Source organism: Lissotriton helveticus, chromosome 3_1 (assembly GCF_964261635.1).
Source record: "Lissotriton helveticus chromosome 3_1, aLisHel1.1, whole genome shotgun sequence".
In the NCBI taxonomy this organism is placed as follows: Eukaryota; Metazoa; Chordata; class Amphibia; order Caudata; family Salamandridae; genus Lissotriton; species Lissotriton helveticus.
The window spans coordinates 377,126,424-377,143,325 of NC_136061.1; the positions used below are offsets into that span (position 1 = coordinate 377,126,424).

Sequence of the window (16,902 nt, forward strand, 5' to 3'; positions counted from 1 at the left end):
TTTGAGGCGTACCACCTTTCTATGCTGTTCCTGCTTGGGGTTTGGTGTGAAGCACCTCGACCCAGAGCAGGCTTTGCTTCTGACCCACAAAAGCAAAAGGCTCCCACCTCAGGAGGTCAGAAGCATGTCTAGAGTTAGTCAGGCAGACAATAGTGAGTTGGTATTATTTCAGGGGTCACTTCTTAGGTGCCCTCTGGGTGCATTTCTTAATAAATCCAACACTGGCATCAGTGTGTGGTTCTTAAGCTGAGATGTTTGGCACCAAACATCTTGGAATTCAGTGAAGCCATCATGGAGCTGTGGCACTCGTGGCAACAAGCTTCCAGCCCATGTACTCAGTATGGCTACACTGTGCACTTATGTCTAAGAATGGACTTGGGCACTATAGGGACATATCTGCTCATGCAGTTATGCCCTCACATGAGGTACACTGTAGGGGTGACGTAGCTATGCCTCTTGCAGTGCTGATAGACCTGGCACACATGGATGTGTAACCACAATAGAAGTTGGAGTGAAGTTACACTCCACTCTCGGATGCATATCCTTTTGCGTGATTATTCACCACAGCGACAACTTTATCCACATTTGAACTATTTTTTTTTCATTCCATGTAATCCAGTAAATATTCGTTCAACACTTCTTTCCACTTTTTAACCTTCCACATATGCAACCTTAATGTATTCAACAGTTTCTAGTGCGCAGATATGCCGATCCGGGCCTTTTTCTAGCGCATGACGAATCCATAAAACATCCAGAAGTTCATAACTTTCCCCAATGCATTTCGGGCTATTTATAGCCCTTCTTCAGGGGTTGCCTATAGATTTAAAATATTGAAATTAGTTTATATATTTTATATATTCAGACCTCTATACAACGATCACTCTAATACATCAAACCATTCCTGTCTCATTTTAAATAATCAACGTTTTCCCTCTAAATGTGCTGAAAACGTGCCAAAAATGTACCTGAAACAGCCTTCCCCAACACCCGGTCCGCTACCATGTTCAACCTCATTACCGATCTCCGCAACCCACCTCGATATTTCCCTTCTCATAATTTGAAAACAACCTTTGTGTTAGTCTGTCCCCATCAATAAAATTACAAAAGCATCCCCGTACCTTCCACACGACACAGCATGAGTCTTCTTCTCCCCACGATCTTAACTCTCCGAGTTCAGCACATTGCACCTGATTCCCTTTCACATTATATCCTGTGGCTCCACCCCTCTCTACGAGCATGGACCAATTTGAACAAACTGCATATCTCCCAACCTTTAATACTACACGTCCCATAAACCCTTACTACAGATGCCTGATTGACCCTAATGTGCTGATGATCCATAACTTACTTTATTATTCACCTACTCCCGTCGCTCTGCTCGAGCCATCACCATCACCATCACACTCACACTTCACAAACGGCAGCTCAAATGAACTCTGGCAAAGAGCCCCATCGCGGGGCTCGTTGGGCATTGCAGCGCCGGCCCAACGAGGAGCTGCCCAATGATGAAGCCAGACACCCCTCGGGGTGTGTGAGGGCTCTTGCTCCTTAAGGATCAGATCCCTCGGAATTGATCATTCAGGACCCTACTGACCTACCTTCAACAGGAACTACACACCTTTTGTTTCTCAGTCGAATCCAGGGGTGTGTGTGATGGAACTTTATTTAGCCCTCCGTCCTTCCTTGTGTTTTTGGCAGTTCTAGGGAACTCAGTTTGTCAAGTACAATGTTGAAAAAAACAAGGGATAAATCAATGGGGTCACAAATGCATAGCTTTCTTAGTCACGTGACAACTTTTTTTGCTCACTTTGCGCACAGTCCCTCTTTGGCTCTCTTCCTTCTGTGAATTATTGAATATCTTGCCTTGGCCCATGATGTGAAAAAGCAAGTCCATCAGTTCTTCCAGTTGTTTGGTTTCTCTCATTATCCTTGATTTTATTTATTTTTAGACCAGATTTCTGTTTGAATTGGTGGCTCTACCAATGCCAATCCATCCCGTTGAAAGCAAGAGATTTTTATATGATCTATATTTTCATCTGTTATATCTCCATCCTTTGTAATCACCCGTAAAAATATGCCTTGCAGGGGTGGGGTGTATTAAGGAATGACACTGAATGTGCTATTGGGAGCTTCATCTGTCCTTAAAATGTGTCCTTTGTTGATGAGGAAGACAGTAAGCAGGGTTTTTCAATCTCTGAAGTTGTTCAGCCACGTCGTCTTCAAGGTTCCCATTTTTGGGTCTATGTGTTGCACAGCGTCATAAAGGGGAAAAGGCAGAGTGCAGTGCTACTTACTCTTTCACTTTGTCCAGCTGCAGTATTTTGTACATTACGCCATGTCTTGATTTGATGTGTGATACAACCTTCTTTGCTTTAATAACTGGGCGTTCTAGTGCATATTGTGTCCCTGTTGTACACTTGCTGCCCACTTGGTCTTAGTTAATCTTTGTTTGAGGATGTGATAAAAGTATTCATCCATCCTAATTTCATTCTGCAGAGCTTGCAAATCTGATGGAGAGAGTGTCTGAGCTAGAGTCCGAACGTGATGGGATAAAAGACATGGTCTCTGAGAAAAATCTTCAGCTATCTGCAAGAGAAGAATCCTTGTTGTTTCTGGAGCAAGCCTTGGAAGAAAAGTCTGCCCGGTGAGATAAGGGAGGCATTAGATATAATTAATATTTGTGTGTTTTCTTAATTTGTGTTTGTTTTTTGTTTTCTAAACTGCACTCCATGCAGATGACATTTTCTCTTTAATTAGAACCCCATCAAATCACTATGCTCACTGCAACACATTCCTTACAAAAAGTTGTAATGCGTACAAATGTATTTTCTCACTTTAATATATTTACTTATTGATCAGTAATTTTCTTGGTTCCATTTTTTCTATATGCCTGCTACTTGTACATCCAAATAATGTTGTTCTTGGGGACAGAAATGTTTCAACTGAATTTAAATAGTTATTCATGTTACACCTGTGTATTGTGTTTCTACTTCTGAACATCTTTTTAGCACACTCATTGAAATGAATTTTATAAAAGAAAATGTAATTTTAAGATATTTTTCCTTTAAAAATACAGAAGCCACAAGCTAGAACTCTGATACTTCTACTCACAGATTCCTTATACTTTTAATCTTCCCAATCGGCAGACTGGATCTAAAAAAGAATGGTACGTGATGGTAGGTGGTGCCATCAGCATCCATCGTAACTGCCTGGGACATGATGGGAGGGGATGTGGTCTTACGGCTACACTACCAACTTTGGAGCTGGGAAACCAAGATTCGAGCCTCAGGGTCGACTCCACATCCCGTGATTTTGGGCAAATCACTTAATCTCCCCATGCCTACCAATAAAAAAAAAAAGTATGAATGTGTGTAACATAACTGGTGCTCATGTAAAGCGCTTCAAATACCTCCCAGTCGAATTCGCGCTATATAAATCTGCACCAAAAAAAATGACACCACCAATAGGGACCACCTATGCTTGTTGAGATCAATTTCTTTCTTCTGTGTTGTTCCACATGGTTTAAGTGTGCATCTTCTCCAATTTTGTTTTCATTTCAAACCCAGATTTATGAAATAAATAATTTCTGGCTATTTACCAGGCATGATACCACCAAAGACAACAGTTTTTAAGCTGTGTTGTACGTGTGGGAAAGAGATATTGGTCATGGACCAGCACAAGATCTGTCTATAGTGTCTGGCGGTCAATCATGACTCCAGGTCCAGCAACAAATGCTCCCACCTTGTTCTGGATTCCACAGAGAGTAGCATTTACAATTGGATCTGGTGTTAAACCCTGAAGACTAGACTAGATTTAGTCTGTGGGGTTTTCTGAAGATGTCCATGCATGCTTTGTGAGCATACCTTTTGTTAGTGCTAGGTACTTGATGAGAAGGCCGATTTTACTTCAGGGAAGTTTAAAACTAGCCGTGCTGTGTCCTATAGGAATGGCCTTCCCACCTCGCCAATTCTGACAGCAGTGTTGGAAGTTACAACGTTATTTTAGGGACCTTTCATTGAATGAATGAACCCCTACGCTGCTATGCCTTCACCCTCTGTGCTTAGCCTTACTTTGGCTATTTAAGGATAGGACGCACTTAGGCCCTGTAACGTTTTGTCTACATAAGGTATTCACACCAAATTTGCATCCTTTTCTTCCAACATCCTGAGCATTCTAAAGGTACCCAGGGTTTGTGGATTACCCTGCAGAGGACAGAGAAATCAGCCAAAATACAGCTAAATGGGTGGGGAAATGAGGAAAAAAGTGCTGCAGAAGAGTCTGTTTTTCCCCTTTAAATGGTATCAACAAAGAGTTTGTTGTGCTAAAATAACCATCTACCGAGCTTTCAGGAACAGGCAGACGTTTGTCAAATAACTAAAATGTTTTTTCCAGTTTTGGCATTTTACTGGGACATGGCCCATTTTTCTTATTTTTTATAATTTCAACCTCCTCCTACCAGTTAATGGTAGAAATGGGTGGGAAACCAATAATGGATTCCGGAACGCTATACAAAATTCTGAATTCAGCAATGGGTCATTTGTATAGATCCTTGAAGGTATTCCTATAGAAACTAACAGCTTAAATAAAAAAATATTGAAATTGAGTTGGAACAAAATAGCCATTTGTGAAAACGTTTTCGCCTGTAACTTCTAAGTATTGCTGATTTTTTTAAAGCAATATACCATTAGGTCCGCTGGACCCTTCTGGTTGTGCTGAAATAGCGGACTTGTAGGTTCACCAAGAACCCAAGGTACCCAGAGCCAATAACTGTGCTGTGCTTAGGCAGTGCTCCCCATCTTCAAGATGGCCGGAGCCCGGGGTCGTGCTTCACCTCGCCTCTCCCACCTGAGGGGTGGGTTGGCACAGGCTGGCACACCCCCCTTCCTGACGTAGGGTCTCCCGCCAGTCTTCCCGCCAGAGTGGGGGTTAGAACCGGTGGGGGCCAGTTGCTGAGTACAGCAAATGGTCTGGAGAAGCTCGCAGAGGCGGCATGCCTTTGAAGCTTCCCCCTGCCCATCCTGGGGGAGGAGACCTAGCACCTCGCCCATGATGTGCATTGTTGCAGGCCTAGGAGAGCGGGGGGCTCTCCACCCAGCGGTCCATCAACATGTCTGCTGTGTGGCAGCCTCTGCAGGCACTCACCCCAGACGTGGATTGTAGTGTAGGTTTTAAGGGGTCATCTCTAAGATGCCCTCTGGTGCATTTTACATTAAACCCCACACTGGCATCAGAGCGGGTTTAATGTGCTGAGAAGTTTGGTACCAAACTTGTCAGTCTTCAGTGTAGCCATTATGGTGCTGTGGAGTTCGTAATGACAACCTCCCAGCACCATATACTCTTAATGGCATCACTGCACTTACAGTGCCCAGGAATGGCCCTGGGTACTGTAGGGGCACAGGGCTCATGCACCTGTGCCCACATCTCTGGCATAGGGCACCCAGCTAGTGGGGTGACTGACGTATGCCAGGGCAGTGGGTTCTGTGGGCATGGCACACAGGGATGTGTGCCATGTCGACTCTTTGTTTAGTTCTGGACTTATACACTCAGCCTGCAAAGGCAGTGTGTGGGTGTTAGGGTACAGGGCCCCTGAGGGTGGCACAATAAGTGCTGCAGCCCTCAGGGGTCTTCTCTTGTCACCATGCCCTGGGTACCTAGGGTACCATTTACTAGGGGCTGACAGGTGGCCAGAGATGCCAATTGGGTTTTAGTTTCAGCACAGTTTTAGGGAAGGAACACAGGCCCTGGGTACCTGGTTGGTAGGAGCCCTGGGCACACTCAGTCAAAGCACATAAGCAGTTCAGAGAAAAGTGGGGGCATAACAATGCAAGAAAGATGGCATTTTCTCACATTATAGAGCTCCTGATAATGCTCCAGCCTGTCTGGGAGGGCATCATAAGCTAAATTCTGTAATCTCACAGGCTGCCCAACGGAGATTAAGTAATACTTTAGTGCCTATTACCGCACCACCGGACAAGGAGGGAAGGCAGTTTGATAATATTGGCAAGAGATTTACAACCACTTAAGGTACTACTGTACGTGCGGCTAACGCTCTAGCGACATTAGCAAGATACGACCGCCAAATGTGGTCCGCTATCGCTCCTTACATGGACCTTCTTCCGGCAGATAAGAGACTAGAAGAAAGAAAGATTCTTCTTGAGGTAGAAAGTTCTGCATCAGAAATCATGGATGCTTCTATTAATGTGGCTTCCCTAGCCTTTCGTCAGCTACCTGGAGCGGCTGTCCTTAGGCGTCGGGGTTGGCTGAAGGCGACAGCGTTCCGTCCTGAGGTGCAACAAAATACTGGACTTGCCGTTTGATGGTGAGACGCTTTTTGGCAAGCCTATTTATGATGCCTTACAGACCATTAAGGCTGACGCTGGCACAGATAAGGTTTTGGGCACGCTCCAATACAGGAAACCCCCTTTCGTGGGGCACTTGGCAAGTCAACATTCTAAAAGAAGGGCGCATTACTCCAACTAACATTCACTATGTGGATGACCTTGCTCTGCTCTCTAAACACATACCCCCATATGCAGGAAAAGACGTCTTGCTTCGACATCTAGGCACAGTAAGTGGGCCTAAAGATCAACACATTCAGTATCCTTCCTGATCAAGGGAGATGGAAATGACCTAGCCATGACTGAAGAGTTGGTTACGTTGGGAGTACTATCAGATATGACGAAGTGGCAGACAGTAACAACAGGAGGAGACTGAATGAGGCTAGGTAGGAACGCCTTCAGGAGGATGATAACTTTGAGGAGGTCTTCTCAGTACAGCATCAACACCAAGCTGAGACTTTACCAGAGCTAGATTTTGTCCGCACTCTTGTATGGATCACAGTGCTGGCGGATGACGAACATCGATGTTACCTGATGGTCAGCCTTCGGGATCAGTAGCCTGAGAAGAATTTTGTGCATTTTCTTGCCATGAGCCATCTTCAACTAGGAGCTGCTTACTAGATCTAAACAAGAGAGCATAGACACCATGATAATGAGGAGAATATGGAGATGGATAGGCGATGCCATCAGAAGAGAAATGGACACTATCATTCTGAGAATAAGGTAAAGATGAATAAGACCCCCATCAGAAGATTACAAGACTCCATCACAAGATCAGCTCTCTAATGAACCCCAAGAGGGCAAATGGAATAGAGGCAGGCCAAAGAACACTGGAGGCGAACTGTAGAATTAGAAATGAAGAGCCTGAACCACAGCAGGGGCACCGTACACCAACTTGCCAAAGACAGACAGACGTGGTGGTCCTTGGTTTCTGTCCCATGGGCCAGTCATCTTAATGGACAGTAAGTTAGTGGGCTGTATTCCTCTGTGGAAGGAAGTGGGTAAAACCTGACTGTGGCAGGGAAAACGCTGATAGATTTCTCATTATCCATACGTTGTCAGTGACTCTAAAAACCATTACAGGTAGGTTGCTCCTGTTCACTTTTCACGGTTTCATTATTTAATTCCCTAAGAGTATTTTCTTTTCCCAGGATGCTTTTTTTTAGTTTATTTTATGCAGCAGATTAATTTTGTATTTTGCTTACTGTGAACTGGATTGTCTATATGAAGTGAAGTTTGGGTTGGTGTTTATAACTGGCCAGGATTGAGAGCTCAGGAGTTTAGACTGAAGCCACTGCAAGGTTCTCGATGCTTGTTGTTGTTCGGAATACATGCTTATCCAATCTTTAGCTCCTCTGAAAAGCAGACAGAGCAATGGTGACGTGCCAACTGTAATTATGATTATATGCTCAAGCGTATGAAGAAGTTACAAACCTGTTGAAATACTGACAGGGCGAAAATGCTTTCAGGTGAATGTGTATGGAGGTGGTGTTTACAGGTGAATGTTTCTGATGGGTGGTACATTGAATGAGATGCAAGGAAGCACTTACAAAGGGAGAGAGAAAAGGGTGCAGAAGAGGAAAGAGAATGTGTGAAATATGCAGATTGAGAATTTCAGAAAGTTGTGGGGAGAAAGGGAGGCGAGTGTCTTAAACAGGCTGTAGAGGGAAGTGGAGTGAATAGGAGAGCAAGAGTGATTGTGACCGTCTGAAGACCACTTCCTTAGATCTCAGTAATGCTTTTTTTTTTACGGCCTTATATTTTCGGAATTTAAATATTGTAAAATTCTAATTTTCCACAACAAATTAATTGATACTCATTTATTGGTTACTTATAAATAGGGCTCTGGGTTTTATGGTATTTTTTTAACATTTGTGTCTGTATTTATCCATATTTATTTTTGGGCAATTTTATCTGTATTTATCCATATTTTGTCGTGTTTTGCGTATAAATGAAGTTGTAAAACTATACATTTCCATATTTATTTAACTGATGGACTTGCGCAACTACGTTGATGTGTCATGTTTGAGCTATTTAAGCTACCAAATATTACTTAACAATACATCCACTGGTAAATACTCGCATTATACAACAAATATATATTGACACAAGCCGTTACTAAAAGAAATGTAATCCTGTTTTTTAATTTCCCATGCTGTGCATCTGCTTAACTGTTGAGCTATAATTCATGAAAGACAGCACGGAGAGTCACTTTAAAGCAGGACAATTTTCTGTATTAAGCCACTTTTCAAAATAAATATAAACAGAAAACTCACTGTTTTCTGTCTGTATGTATCTGTAAAAACGGGAAACAGGTTGTCTTACTTGTTAACTAGCGTGGGCAAAGCCAACAGGTCTGACTTATTTTAGGCTCATGTCTGTAATGTGTGATGCGTTCAGATGCAAAACAAAAATCTCAATTAGAAGCACATAAATACTAGTCTGGTGGTGAACTGTGTGAAGAAGAGGATTTTAGTTTGTTTTAAGCCACGCCCTTTATTACATAGACCACACCTCCTGGAATCGATCCATGGTTGTGCTAAAAAATGTCACAGTGCAAAACGTGGCAACAGTGCTGTCAGTCAAAAGCTTATTCACTGCCATTAAGCGTGTATGCTTCTAGAAGGAAAAATCTCATTTCAACTGCCAGCAGCAAGAAAAGAGGACATACTGGTATCGGGTGGTGAGTGGGGGAGGAGGAGGGTGTTAGCTCGATTGCCCTCAGAGTGTCTGATTGAAGTTTTAGTTTGTCATTAGTAGTCTCTGCCCTGGGATGATTAGGAGTATAGTTTATGTTAACCGTACCTGGTAATATAAGGAGAGTTTCTGGCTGATCAATAACACTGCAGGTACTGCCCGTGAACGTTTGTTTATAAGCGACACTATTTCATGGAGGGGTTTCCTGTTCTTCAATCAGTGCTCTTTCCGCAATGTGTGGTTGATAATGTGATCCCTTATTTTCACTGCAGGGTGAACGAACTTGAGAGCCAAACATGGCAATTGAATGACGCTATGCTCGGGTAAGTCATACATTTAGTCTTATTTAGCCCATAACTTACCTGCACGTGCCCTCCTATTGCGTACAGCCAAAACCTGCTCACCTTTGCCTCATGTACTTATTTATAAGGAGGACTTTAAGCACTCCCTTTGTGGTTAATACTCGTTTTTTGCTTGTTCTACTCAAATGCTAGACAGGAGCAGGCGCTTTCTCAGGCCCGCCAAGAGAAGGAGGCCCTGCAGGCCAGAGCGCAGACCCTTGAGGAGCAGCAGGCCTTTCTGCAAGGAGAAATGAGCAAGTACACCAAGCGCCTGCAGCAGATGGCTGAGCTGAAGGCCCAGCTCTCTGCCTTCTCGGAGAGCATAGAGGTACGGTCAGCAGAGGCCCCAGACCATTGCTTTCAGGAGGGGAATGTTCAGTGTAACAGAAGGGTGTGGGAGCAGTGTGCCCACATGGTGTATGCGTGGGTTGGGCAGTCTACCATCATGGGGTACTTTGAGGTGTATCTTAGGGATGATGGGTGTAGGGTGTCTGTGAGAGCTCTTGCTGTGCTGCATCTGGTCAACACTAGAGTGTGACTGACCGGGATGCTAACATGTCGTTCTTGTAATGGTCTCGAATAGAGGACTTGACCTTTGGCACCCTTAGTAATTCATATAGTATGCCATAAATCTAACCACTGTATCTTGCAATGAAAATAAAGAAAGGATTGCTTTTGCTACGCATTGCGTGTATGAGGTATAAAACCCCCCCCCCCAAGGGTTCACTTTTTGATATCAAATGGGCTCTTCACAGGATACACTCAGACAGCGATAGACATGACAGTACGACTAAAATAATCAACTTGACTGATCCAAGATGTCATTGCCCATGTCACAAGCCGATGGCGGATGTGGGCTCACCAAAGCAAGCCAAATATTTGAATGGGACTGACCTACAGTCCATACAATGTGTATTGAGCACAAGAGGTTGATTTCGCCAGACCTCCTAAGGTTGTGAACAGCAAGCAGGGTGGACTGGAGGAAGAGGTCAGTGCCATGCAGCATTCATGAAAGCAAATCATCTTTATAGAACTACATTCTACACTAAATAAATGCTGAGCTCTGAGTGTCTATTATTGATTTGCAAACCTTGCACTAGCAGTTTTTCTTTCCTTGAATGTTTTGTAATTGAAAAGTATTAGAAATTAAAACCATTTACAATAAATTCATGGTTGTATTATTCAAACAGTAACTTTATAGAGTCAATTCTATAACAAGATTCACAATACCCCTTTTTCAGATGGATATTTATTTCAAAGATTTTTATTTAAGATCTCAATTATACAAAACAAAGCTTGTCATAAAATCAATAGCTGACTACAGTTGCATAGTTTACAAGGTAATGTTGATAAACAGTAAGCCATTGGTTCAGCTCAACTAGGGCAGAGTATTACTCTTGTGCAACCATGTCATGGGAACTAAAGGAAGAAAGGAAGAAGAGAAAGTATAAGAGCGAAAGAGAGAGAGGAGGAGAGGGAAGGTGACAGGAAGGAGGTGAGAAAAAGTGGTGATGACCGACCTTCTCTCTATAGTGGAATATGGATCCTGTCTGTCATTCAAGGAAGTGACTGGAGCTGAGCGCAGTAGGTTGGGGTATAAGTATGAACCAGCATAGTGAGGTCTCAATTGGATTGTTTCTGCAAGAGATGGTAGAGAAGCCTATAGGGGGTTAATTACTTCCAGGTATCTATAATGATTGTTCCATAGAGCCTTGTTGACAGAGATTCAAGGGTATTGTGAAGAAATGATGGAGTAAGCGCCCCTAATGTACCTTAACCACTCCCACCAGGTGTTATTAGAGGCATTTCCCCATGACTTCCAGGTGGAGAGGATGGTTTTGTGGGGAAGAGTAAATAATAAGTCAATTAATAGTAAATCTTCTCGCTGTAAGTCTGTAGTGTATGAGGGATTTGAAGGTTCCACAGACGGAAAACGAAAAGGTCCTAGGGAGCTTAGTCTGTGAAATATCTTCAATACTGTCATGGACTTTAGCCCAAAAGTTGTGCAACAAGGGGCAGTCATATAGTGGAGATCTGCAAGTGGTGCATTGTAGCTCCAGCAATAATCCTTGTTGAATAGGCCCAGCGTTTAAAGTCAGTTCGGTATGGAGGATAATATGTTCTAAGTAGGATAAATTGTTTGGTTTGTGCAAGATTCAGGGTTATTTTTTTGGTGCATTGGGAGGACCATTATTTATGCTAATTGATCCCTAAGGGCTGGCGTAGGCCATCTTGCGTCTAGTCCTTCTGCCATTTCTATCGTGTGGGTTCACAAAGTAATGTAGACATAGGTCTGAGCTTGCCGTAGATCATGGAAATCATATAGCCGCCTTTTCGCAGTATTGCCATGACATATGGGAGTGAAGCGGTTTTAAAAGGAAAGATTACTGTTTAGAAATTGTGACCTGTAATAGGCAGTGCATAGGATCCAAAGGAGGAGACTAACCATCTTCAATCCCCCACAATTTCAGCTCAAGGATGATAGTGAGCTAAGGATGGTAGGCGATGTATTTTGAGGCATTCGAATAACAGGCTAAAGAGAGTTCAGGGCACCAATAAGTACACCAATAAGCCAACAATGGGGTTGAGAACTGATACTTATTGACAGAAGAGGGCCACCTCGGTAGGTTATTAATCAATCAATCAAGAACATTTGTAAAGCGCGCTACTTACCCGCTAGGGTCTCAAGGCGCTGAGGGGGGGGGGGAGCTGCTACTGCTCGAAAAGCCAGGTCTTTAGTTGCTTCCTGAAGGAGAGATGGTCTTGGGTGAGTCGGAGGTGGGTGGGGAGGGTGTTCCAGGTCTTTGCCGCCAGGTAGGTGAAGGATCTTCCTCCGGTGGTGGTTCTGCAGATCCGTGGGATGGTGGCGAGGGCGAGGCTGGCCGTGCGGAGCTGGCGGGTTGGCGTGTATAACGTGAGGCGGTTGTTGAGGTATTCGGGGCCCAAGTCGTGGAGAGCCTTGTGTGCGTGGGTGAGGAGTCTGAACGTGATCCTCTTGCTGATGGGGAGCCAGTGCAGGTCCCTCAGGTGGGCGGAGATGTGGCTGTGTCGGGGGATGTCCAAGACGAGTCGTGCTGAGGCGTTCTGGATGCGCTGGAGGTTTTTCTGTAGTTTGGCGGTGGTCCCAGCATAGAGGGCGTTCCCGTAGTCCAGACGGCTGGTGACGAGGGCCTGGGTGACCGTTTTCCTGGTTCCAGTGGGGATCCAGCGGAAGATCTTACGGAGCATGCGGAGTGTGTTGAAGCAGGAGGAGGTAACGGCGTTAACTTGCCTGGCCATCGTGAGGGAGGAGTCAAGGATGAATCCCAGGTTGCGTGCGTGGTCCGTGGGCTTGTGTGGGGGCCCAGAGCAGGGGGCCACCAGGAGTCGTCCCAGGCGGAGATGGATGGGCTGAGGATGAGGACTTCCGTCTTGTCTGAGTTCAGTTTCAGGCGGCTAAGCTTCATCCAGTCTGCGATGTCTTTCATTCCGTCCTGGAAGCGGGCTCTGGCGGAGGTGGGGTCGTTGGTGAGGGAGAGGATCATTTGGGTATCGTCGGCGTAGGAGATGATGTTGAGGTTGTGCTTGCGTGCGATGGCTGCGAGGGGGCTCATGTAGACGTTGAAGAGGGTGGGGCTGAGCGAGGAGCCTTGAGGTACGCCGTAGATGATCTTGGTGGCTTCTGCGAGGAAGGGCAGGAGACGGACTCTTTGGGTTCTGTCGGAGAGGAAGGAGGTGATCCATTCCAGGGCCTTTCCTTGGATCCCGACGTGGCGGAGGCGGGTTGTCAGGGTGCGGTGGCAGACCGTGTCGAACGCGGCCGAACGGTCGAGCAGGATGAGGGCGGCGGTTTCTCCGTTGTCCAGCAGGGTCCGGATGTCGTCGGTGGCTGCGATGAGGGCGGTCTCGGTGCTGTTGTTCGCTCGGAATCCGGACTGCGATGGGTCGAGGGAGCCGTTCGTCTCCAGGAAGGCTGTCAGCTGTTTGTTGACGGTTTTCTCGATGACTTTTGCAGGGAAGGGGAGGAGCGAGATGGGGTGGAAGTTCTTGAGGTCTGAGGGGTCTGTGGTGGGTTTCTTCAGCAGGGCGCTGATTTGTGCGTGCTTCCAGCTCTCCGGGAAGGTGGCGGATATGAAGGAGTTGTTGATGATGTCCCGAAGTTTGGTTGCGATGATGGAGTCGGCCTTGTTGAAGATGTGGTGTGGGCAGGGATCGGCTGGGGCGCCCGAGTGGATGGTGTTCATCGTGTGGGTGGTATCTTCCGTGCTGACCTGAGTCCAGGCGCACAGGGTGGTGGTGGGGGGTGTAGGTTCGGTGGTGGGGTACAGGTTCGGTGGTGGGGTACGAGTTCTGAGCGCCAAAGCTGTCGTGTATGTCGACGATCTTATGGTGAAAAAAGGTGGCCAGAGAGTTGCAGAGGTCTTGAGAAGGCGTGATGTCGTTGTTGCTGGCGTTTGGGTTGGAGAGCTCTTTCACGATGTTAAAGAGTTCCTTGCTGTTGTGGGTGTTGTTGTACAGTCGTTCTCTGAAGGATGACCTTTTGGTGGTGCGGATCAGCTGGTGGTGTTTGCGGGTGGCGTTCTTGAGGGCTGTCATGTAAGCTACTATCTTAGTCAGTTAACAGTGGAAAATCAGGAGATGAATGTGACGGGGTGAAGTTGAGTTGTGCTATATCCTTTATAGGCAGTGTGTAAAAACATTGAAAAACTATGGACTATAACTACCTTAAGTTGTACAACAATCAAGTGTCGTTGTGAGACGCTATGACATCCAGTCCAACTATCTCATCCGTAACATTGCCGTTTATTGGGTCCTGGAGAATCTACCTGCATAGAAATCATTTGTTAGATGAGCGGGTGGAAAGTTGAGAGCTTGGCGATGCCTATAGAGGCTTCTGCCAACAGAATCTGTGCCAGCAATATTTGGGGAGATATACTGGCATAGAATGTACATAACATCCCACAACATCACTTAGCATCAACATCTCAGTATTACATCTTGTCAGACGTAAGAGACATCAGCTAGCATCTAACAGTATAATGGTCTAACTGTATAGCAAGATCCCCGATCTTATGACATCTATCGTACATCTTTATAAATTAGTAGTCTATTCAAAAAGTGTCCCTAAATGTATGATCACTACAAGTCTCAGGTGCTCGAAAAATAGAGTACAAAAGATAGACAGAAAGGGTTTGTATAGAAGACAGGGTCAAGATGCAGAGAGAAAGAATCCGCAAAGGATCATCGGTGTCCCATCATTACATACTATGTGCCCAGAGTCCTCATTTGGGATGCCAAACAACTTTACTTTGCCCTGCCTCCAACTCGGAGAAGGACAAAAGAAACAAGTTGTATCCTCTTGTAGAATTCTTTATAGGAGAATAGTGTACGAGGGAAAAACTCTCTTATATAATGGTGCAGTGCAAGATAAACAAAAGCAAAATGTGAGTTAAAATAGGATGTATTGAAAGCTCTCTTAATTCTGATCTTGCAGATGTATTCCTATCTAAAAACAGTGAGAAAGTGATTCAAGAGCAGTTTAAATACGGCACTACTCTTCTGGTCGACATGTTTCAACTTACGGGGCCAAACTCCCTAGCTTTCTTCAGGACCTTAATGCTTCAAAAAAGCTTTGTCACTGCCAAAAAGTCATTTCTTATACATACTGTTTGTCAAAGTCACATGATATGTAATCCAATTTCAAATCCTCCATGTGGACATGATGTATCTGACAGCTGAAAAATAAGTGAAGAAAAAACTGCATCTCTTGTCTATCAAACTAAAAGCCACATTCATTCAACAACTTTGCAATGGTAAACGTACCAGTGCACCACGAGGATTAGACCTCACCTCTCTTGGCACCAGCGTTTGTCAAAGAGGCCCCGCTCTGTGGACAGAATCATCCGAAGTGCAGGGAAAAACATATAATTATTGAAAAAGCAATTATCTAGAGAAAACATTGTTTCTAACGATAATAACGGTGGTCCATGTGTGTATACTAACAGGGACTTTTCCTACATAATTTTAGTAGTCTGTGAAATTCTTAACCCATTTCATGGCCAGTTAGCGATGTAGCATATGAGCCATATACTACATAATTCTATCTATTTTACAATGTGAGTCTTCTTATAAAAACGATTGATGAATTCTAATAATACCCACTCTGATTATCTTTAAATACGGAATATTCTGTGTCAAATAACAATAATTGTAGATCAAAGTGTATAACGAAAAGCAGAAACAACGTTTTAATACTGGTGTCTTGCTTGTATAATTGTGTGTATGTGGTGGGGCAATGTATCGTAGATCTCCCCTGCTGCCATGTTTCCCTTGCGAATGCGCTTCTGTTAGTTTAAAAAGTCTTTATAGTAGTTAAACTTCACTCCATGCAGAGTAAAGCAGAAGATTATCTTGTGACAAACGCGCTATTTAATCGTAACGGGGATTTTAACTCGACAAATCTAATGGCGTCGCCCTTACCCGGCCATGTTTCCCTTGCGGGTGCGCTTTTGTTAATTCAAAAAATTGTGTATCAGTTAAACTTCACTCCATGCAGAGTAACGCAGAAGATTATCTTGTGACAAACGCGCTATTTAATCGTAACGGGGATTTTAACTCGACAAATCTAATAGCATCGCCCTTACCGGTCCGTCGTTGCCTCCAGCTGGGACAATGCTGGGGTAGAGGTAACGGACTATCAACTTATCCCTCTTTATATAAATATTGGCAAACGCTCTTGAGTGCCACTAATTAGTTGTTTACGGCGTCTACTGATGACGTCATCGTGAACTACCAAATGCTGTCGATAATAGTGGAATATGTAGTCCACTAACGATCATCATATAATCCGTTGTGAATTACACTAGTGTCTTTTTTGTATGGCGCATCATTGTGTATCTACATCGTCTGGTATACGTTGATGTTTTCCATTTGCATGGTTTTTTATGCATTATTAAATAGTCCGCCTCGAACTACAAATAGTCGTCACAGGTACTGGGAACTGTAGTTCTCAAAAGATTCTCGTCCTGTATGGCTACTCTAAGTACAAAAATCCATACTCATAAAGAGTCTTGTCTTTAATTTGTGTATTGTTTCTTCTTTGTCACATCTAGCCGTGTTTACAGGTGTCTAATGATGTTACCAGATTATGTATTTCGCATACTAACGTGGTCACTTCGTCATGAACTATAGAACATCATCGCTGTTCTTGGGATATGTAGTTCTTTGACGGTTACGTCTCAAATAGTTGTTCCTAGTTCTATTATTTTTATTTTCTATTTTTAATGGTACTGCAGAAACAAATGGACTTGTCACAATAAATCTTCTAATGGTTAGGATACTCTGGACCGTATATACTCGTTACATAGTGGTCTAATATATATCCTCTTATCTATTCATAAGTGAACTTTTGCAATTACTCAATGTCCATGTCAGTACCTATTTTTTTTGTGTCTAGAGGGCCACAAACTCTAAAAGAAGAGAGAAAAAATAAAAGATACAAATATAGAGACAGACTCCGTGTGAGCGCAGACTTAAGCTCAATTTTG

The 16,902-nt window shown here is 44.1% G+C and overlaps 1 protein-coding gene across 1 annotated transcript in view; it reads left to right on the top strand.

Annotated features, from left to right (window-relative positions):
* SPAG5 (sperm associated antigen 5) overlaps window positions 1-16,902 on the top strand; it is a 620,821-nt gene that overhangs the window by 257,971 nt on the left and 345,948 nt on the right. Inside the window, exons 13-15 of the mRNA XM_078680111.1 lie at window positions 2,497-2,644; window positions 9,308-9,358; window positions 9,530-9,704. Coding sequence (XP_078536237.1) covers window positions 2,497-2,644; window positions 9,308-9,358; window positions 9,530-9,704 — 374 coding nt within the window. The remainder of the gene's footprint in view (window positions 1-2,496; window positions 2,645-9,307; window positions 9,359-9,529; window positions 9,705-16,902) is intronic.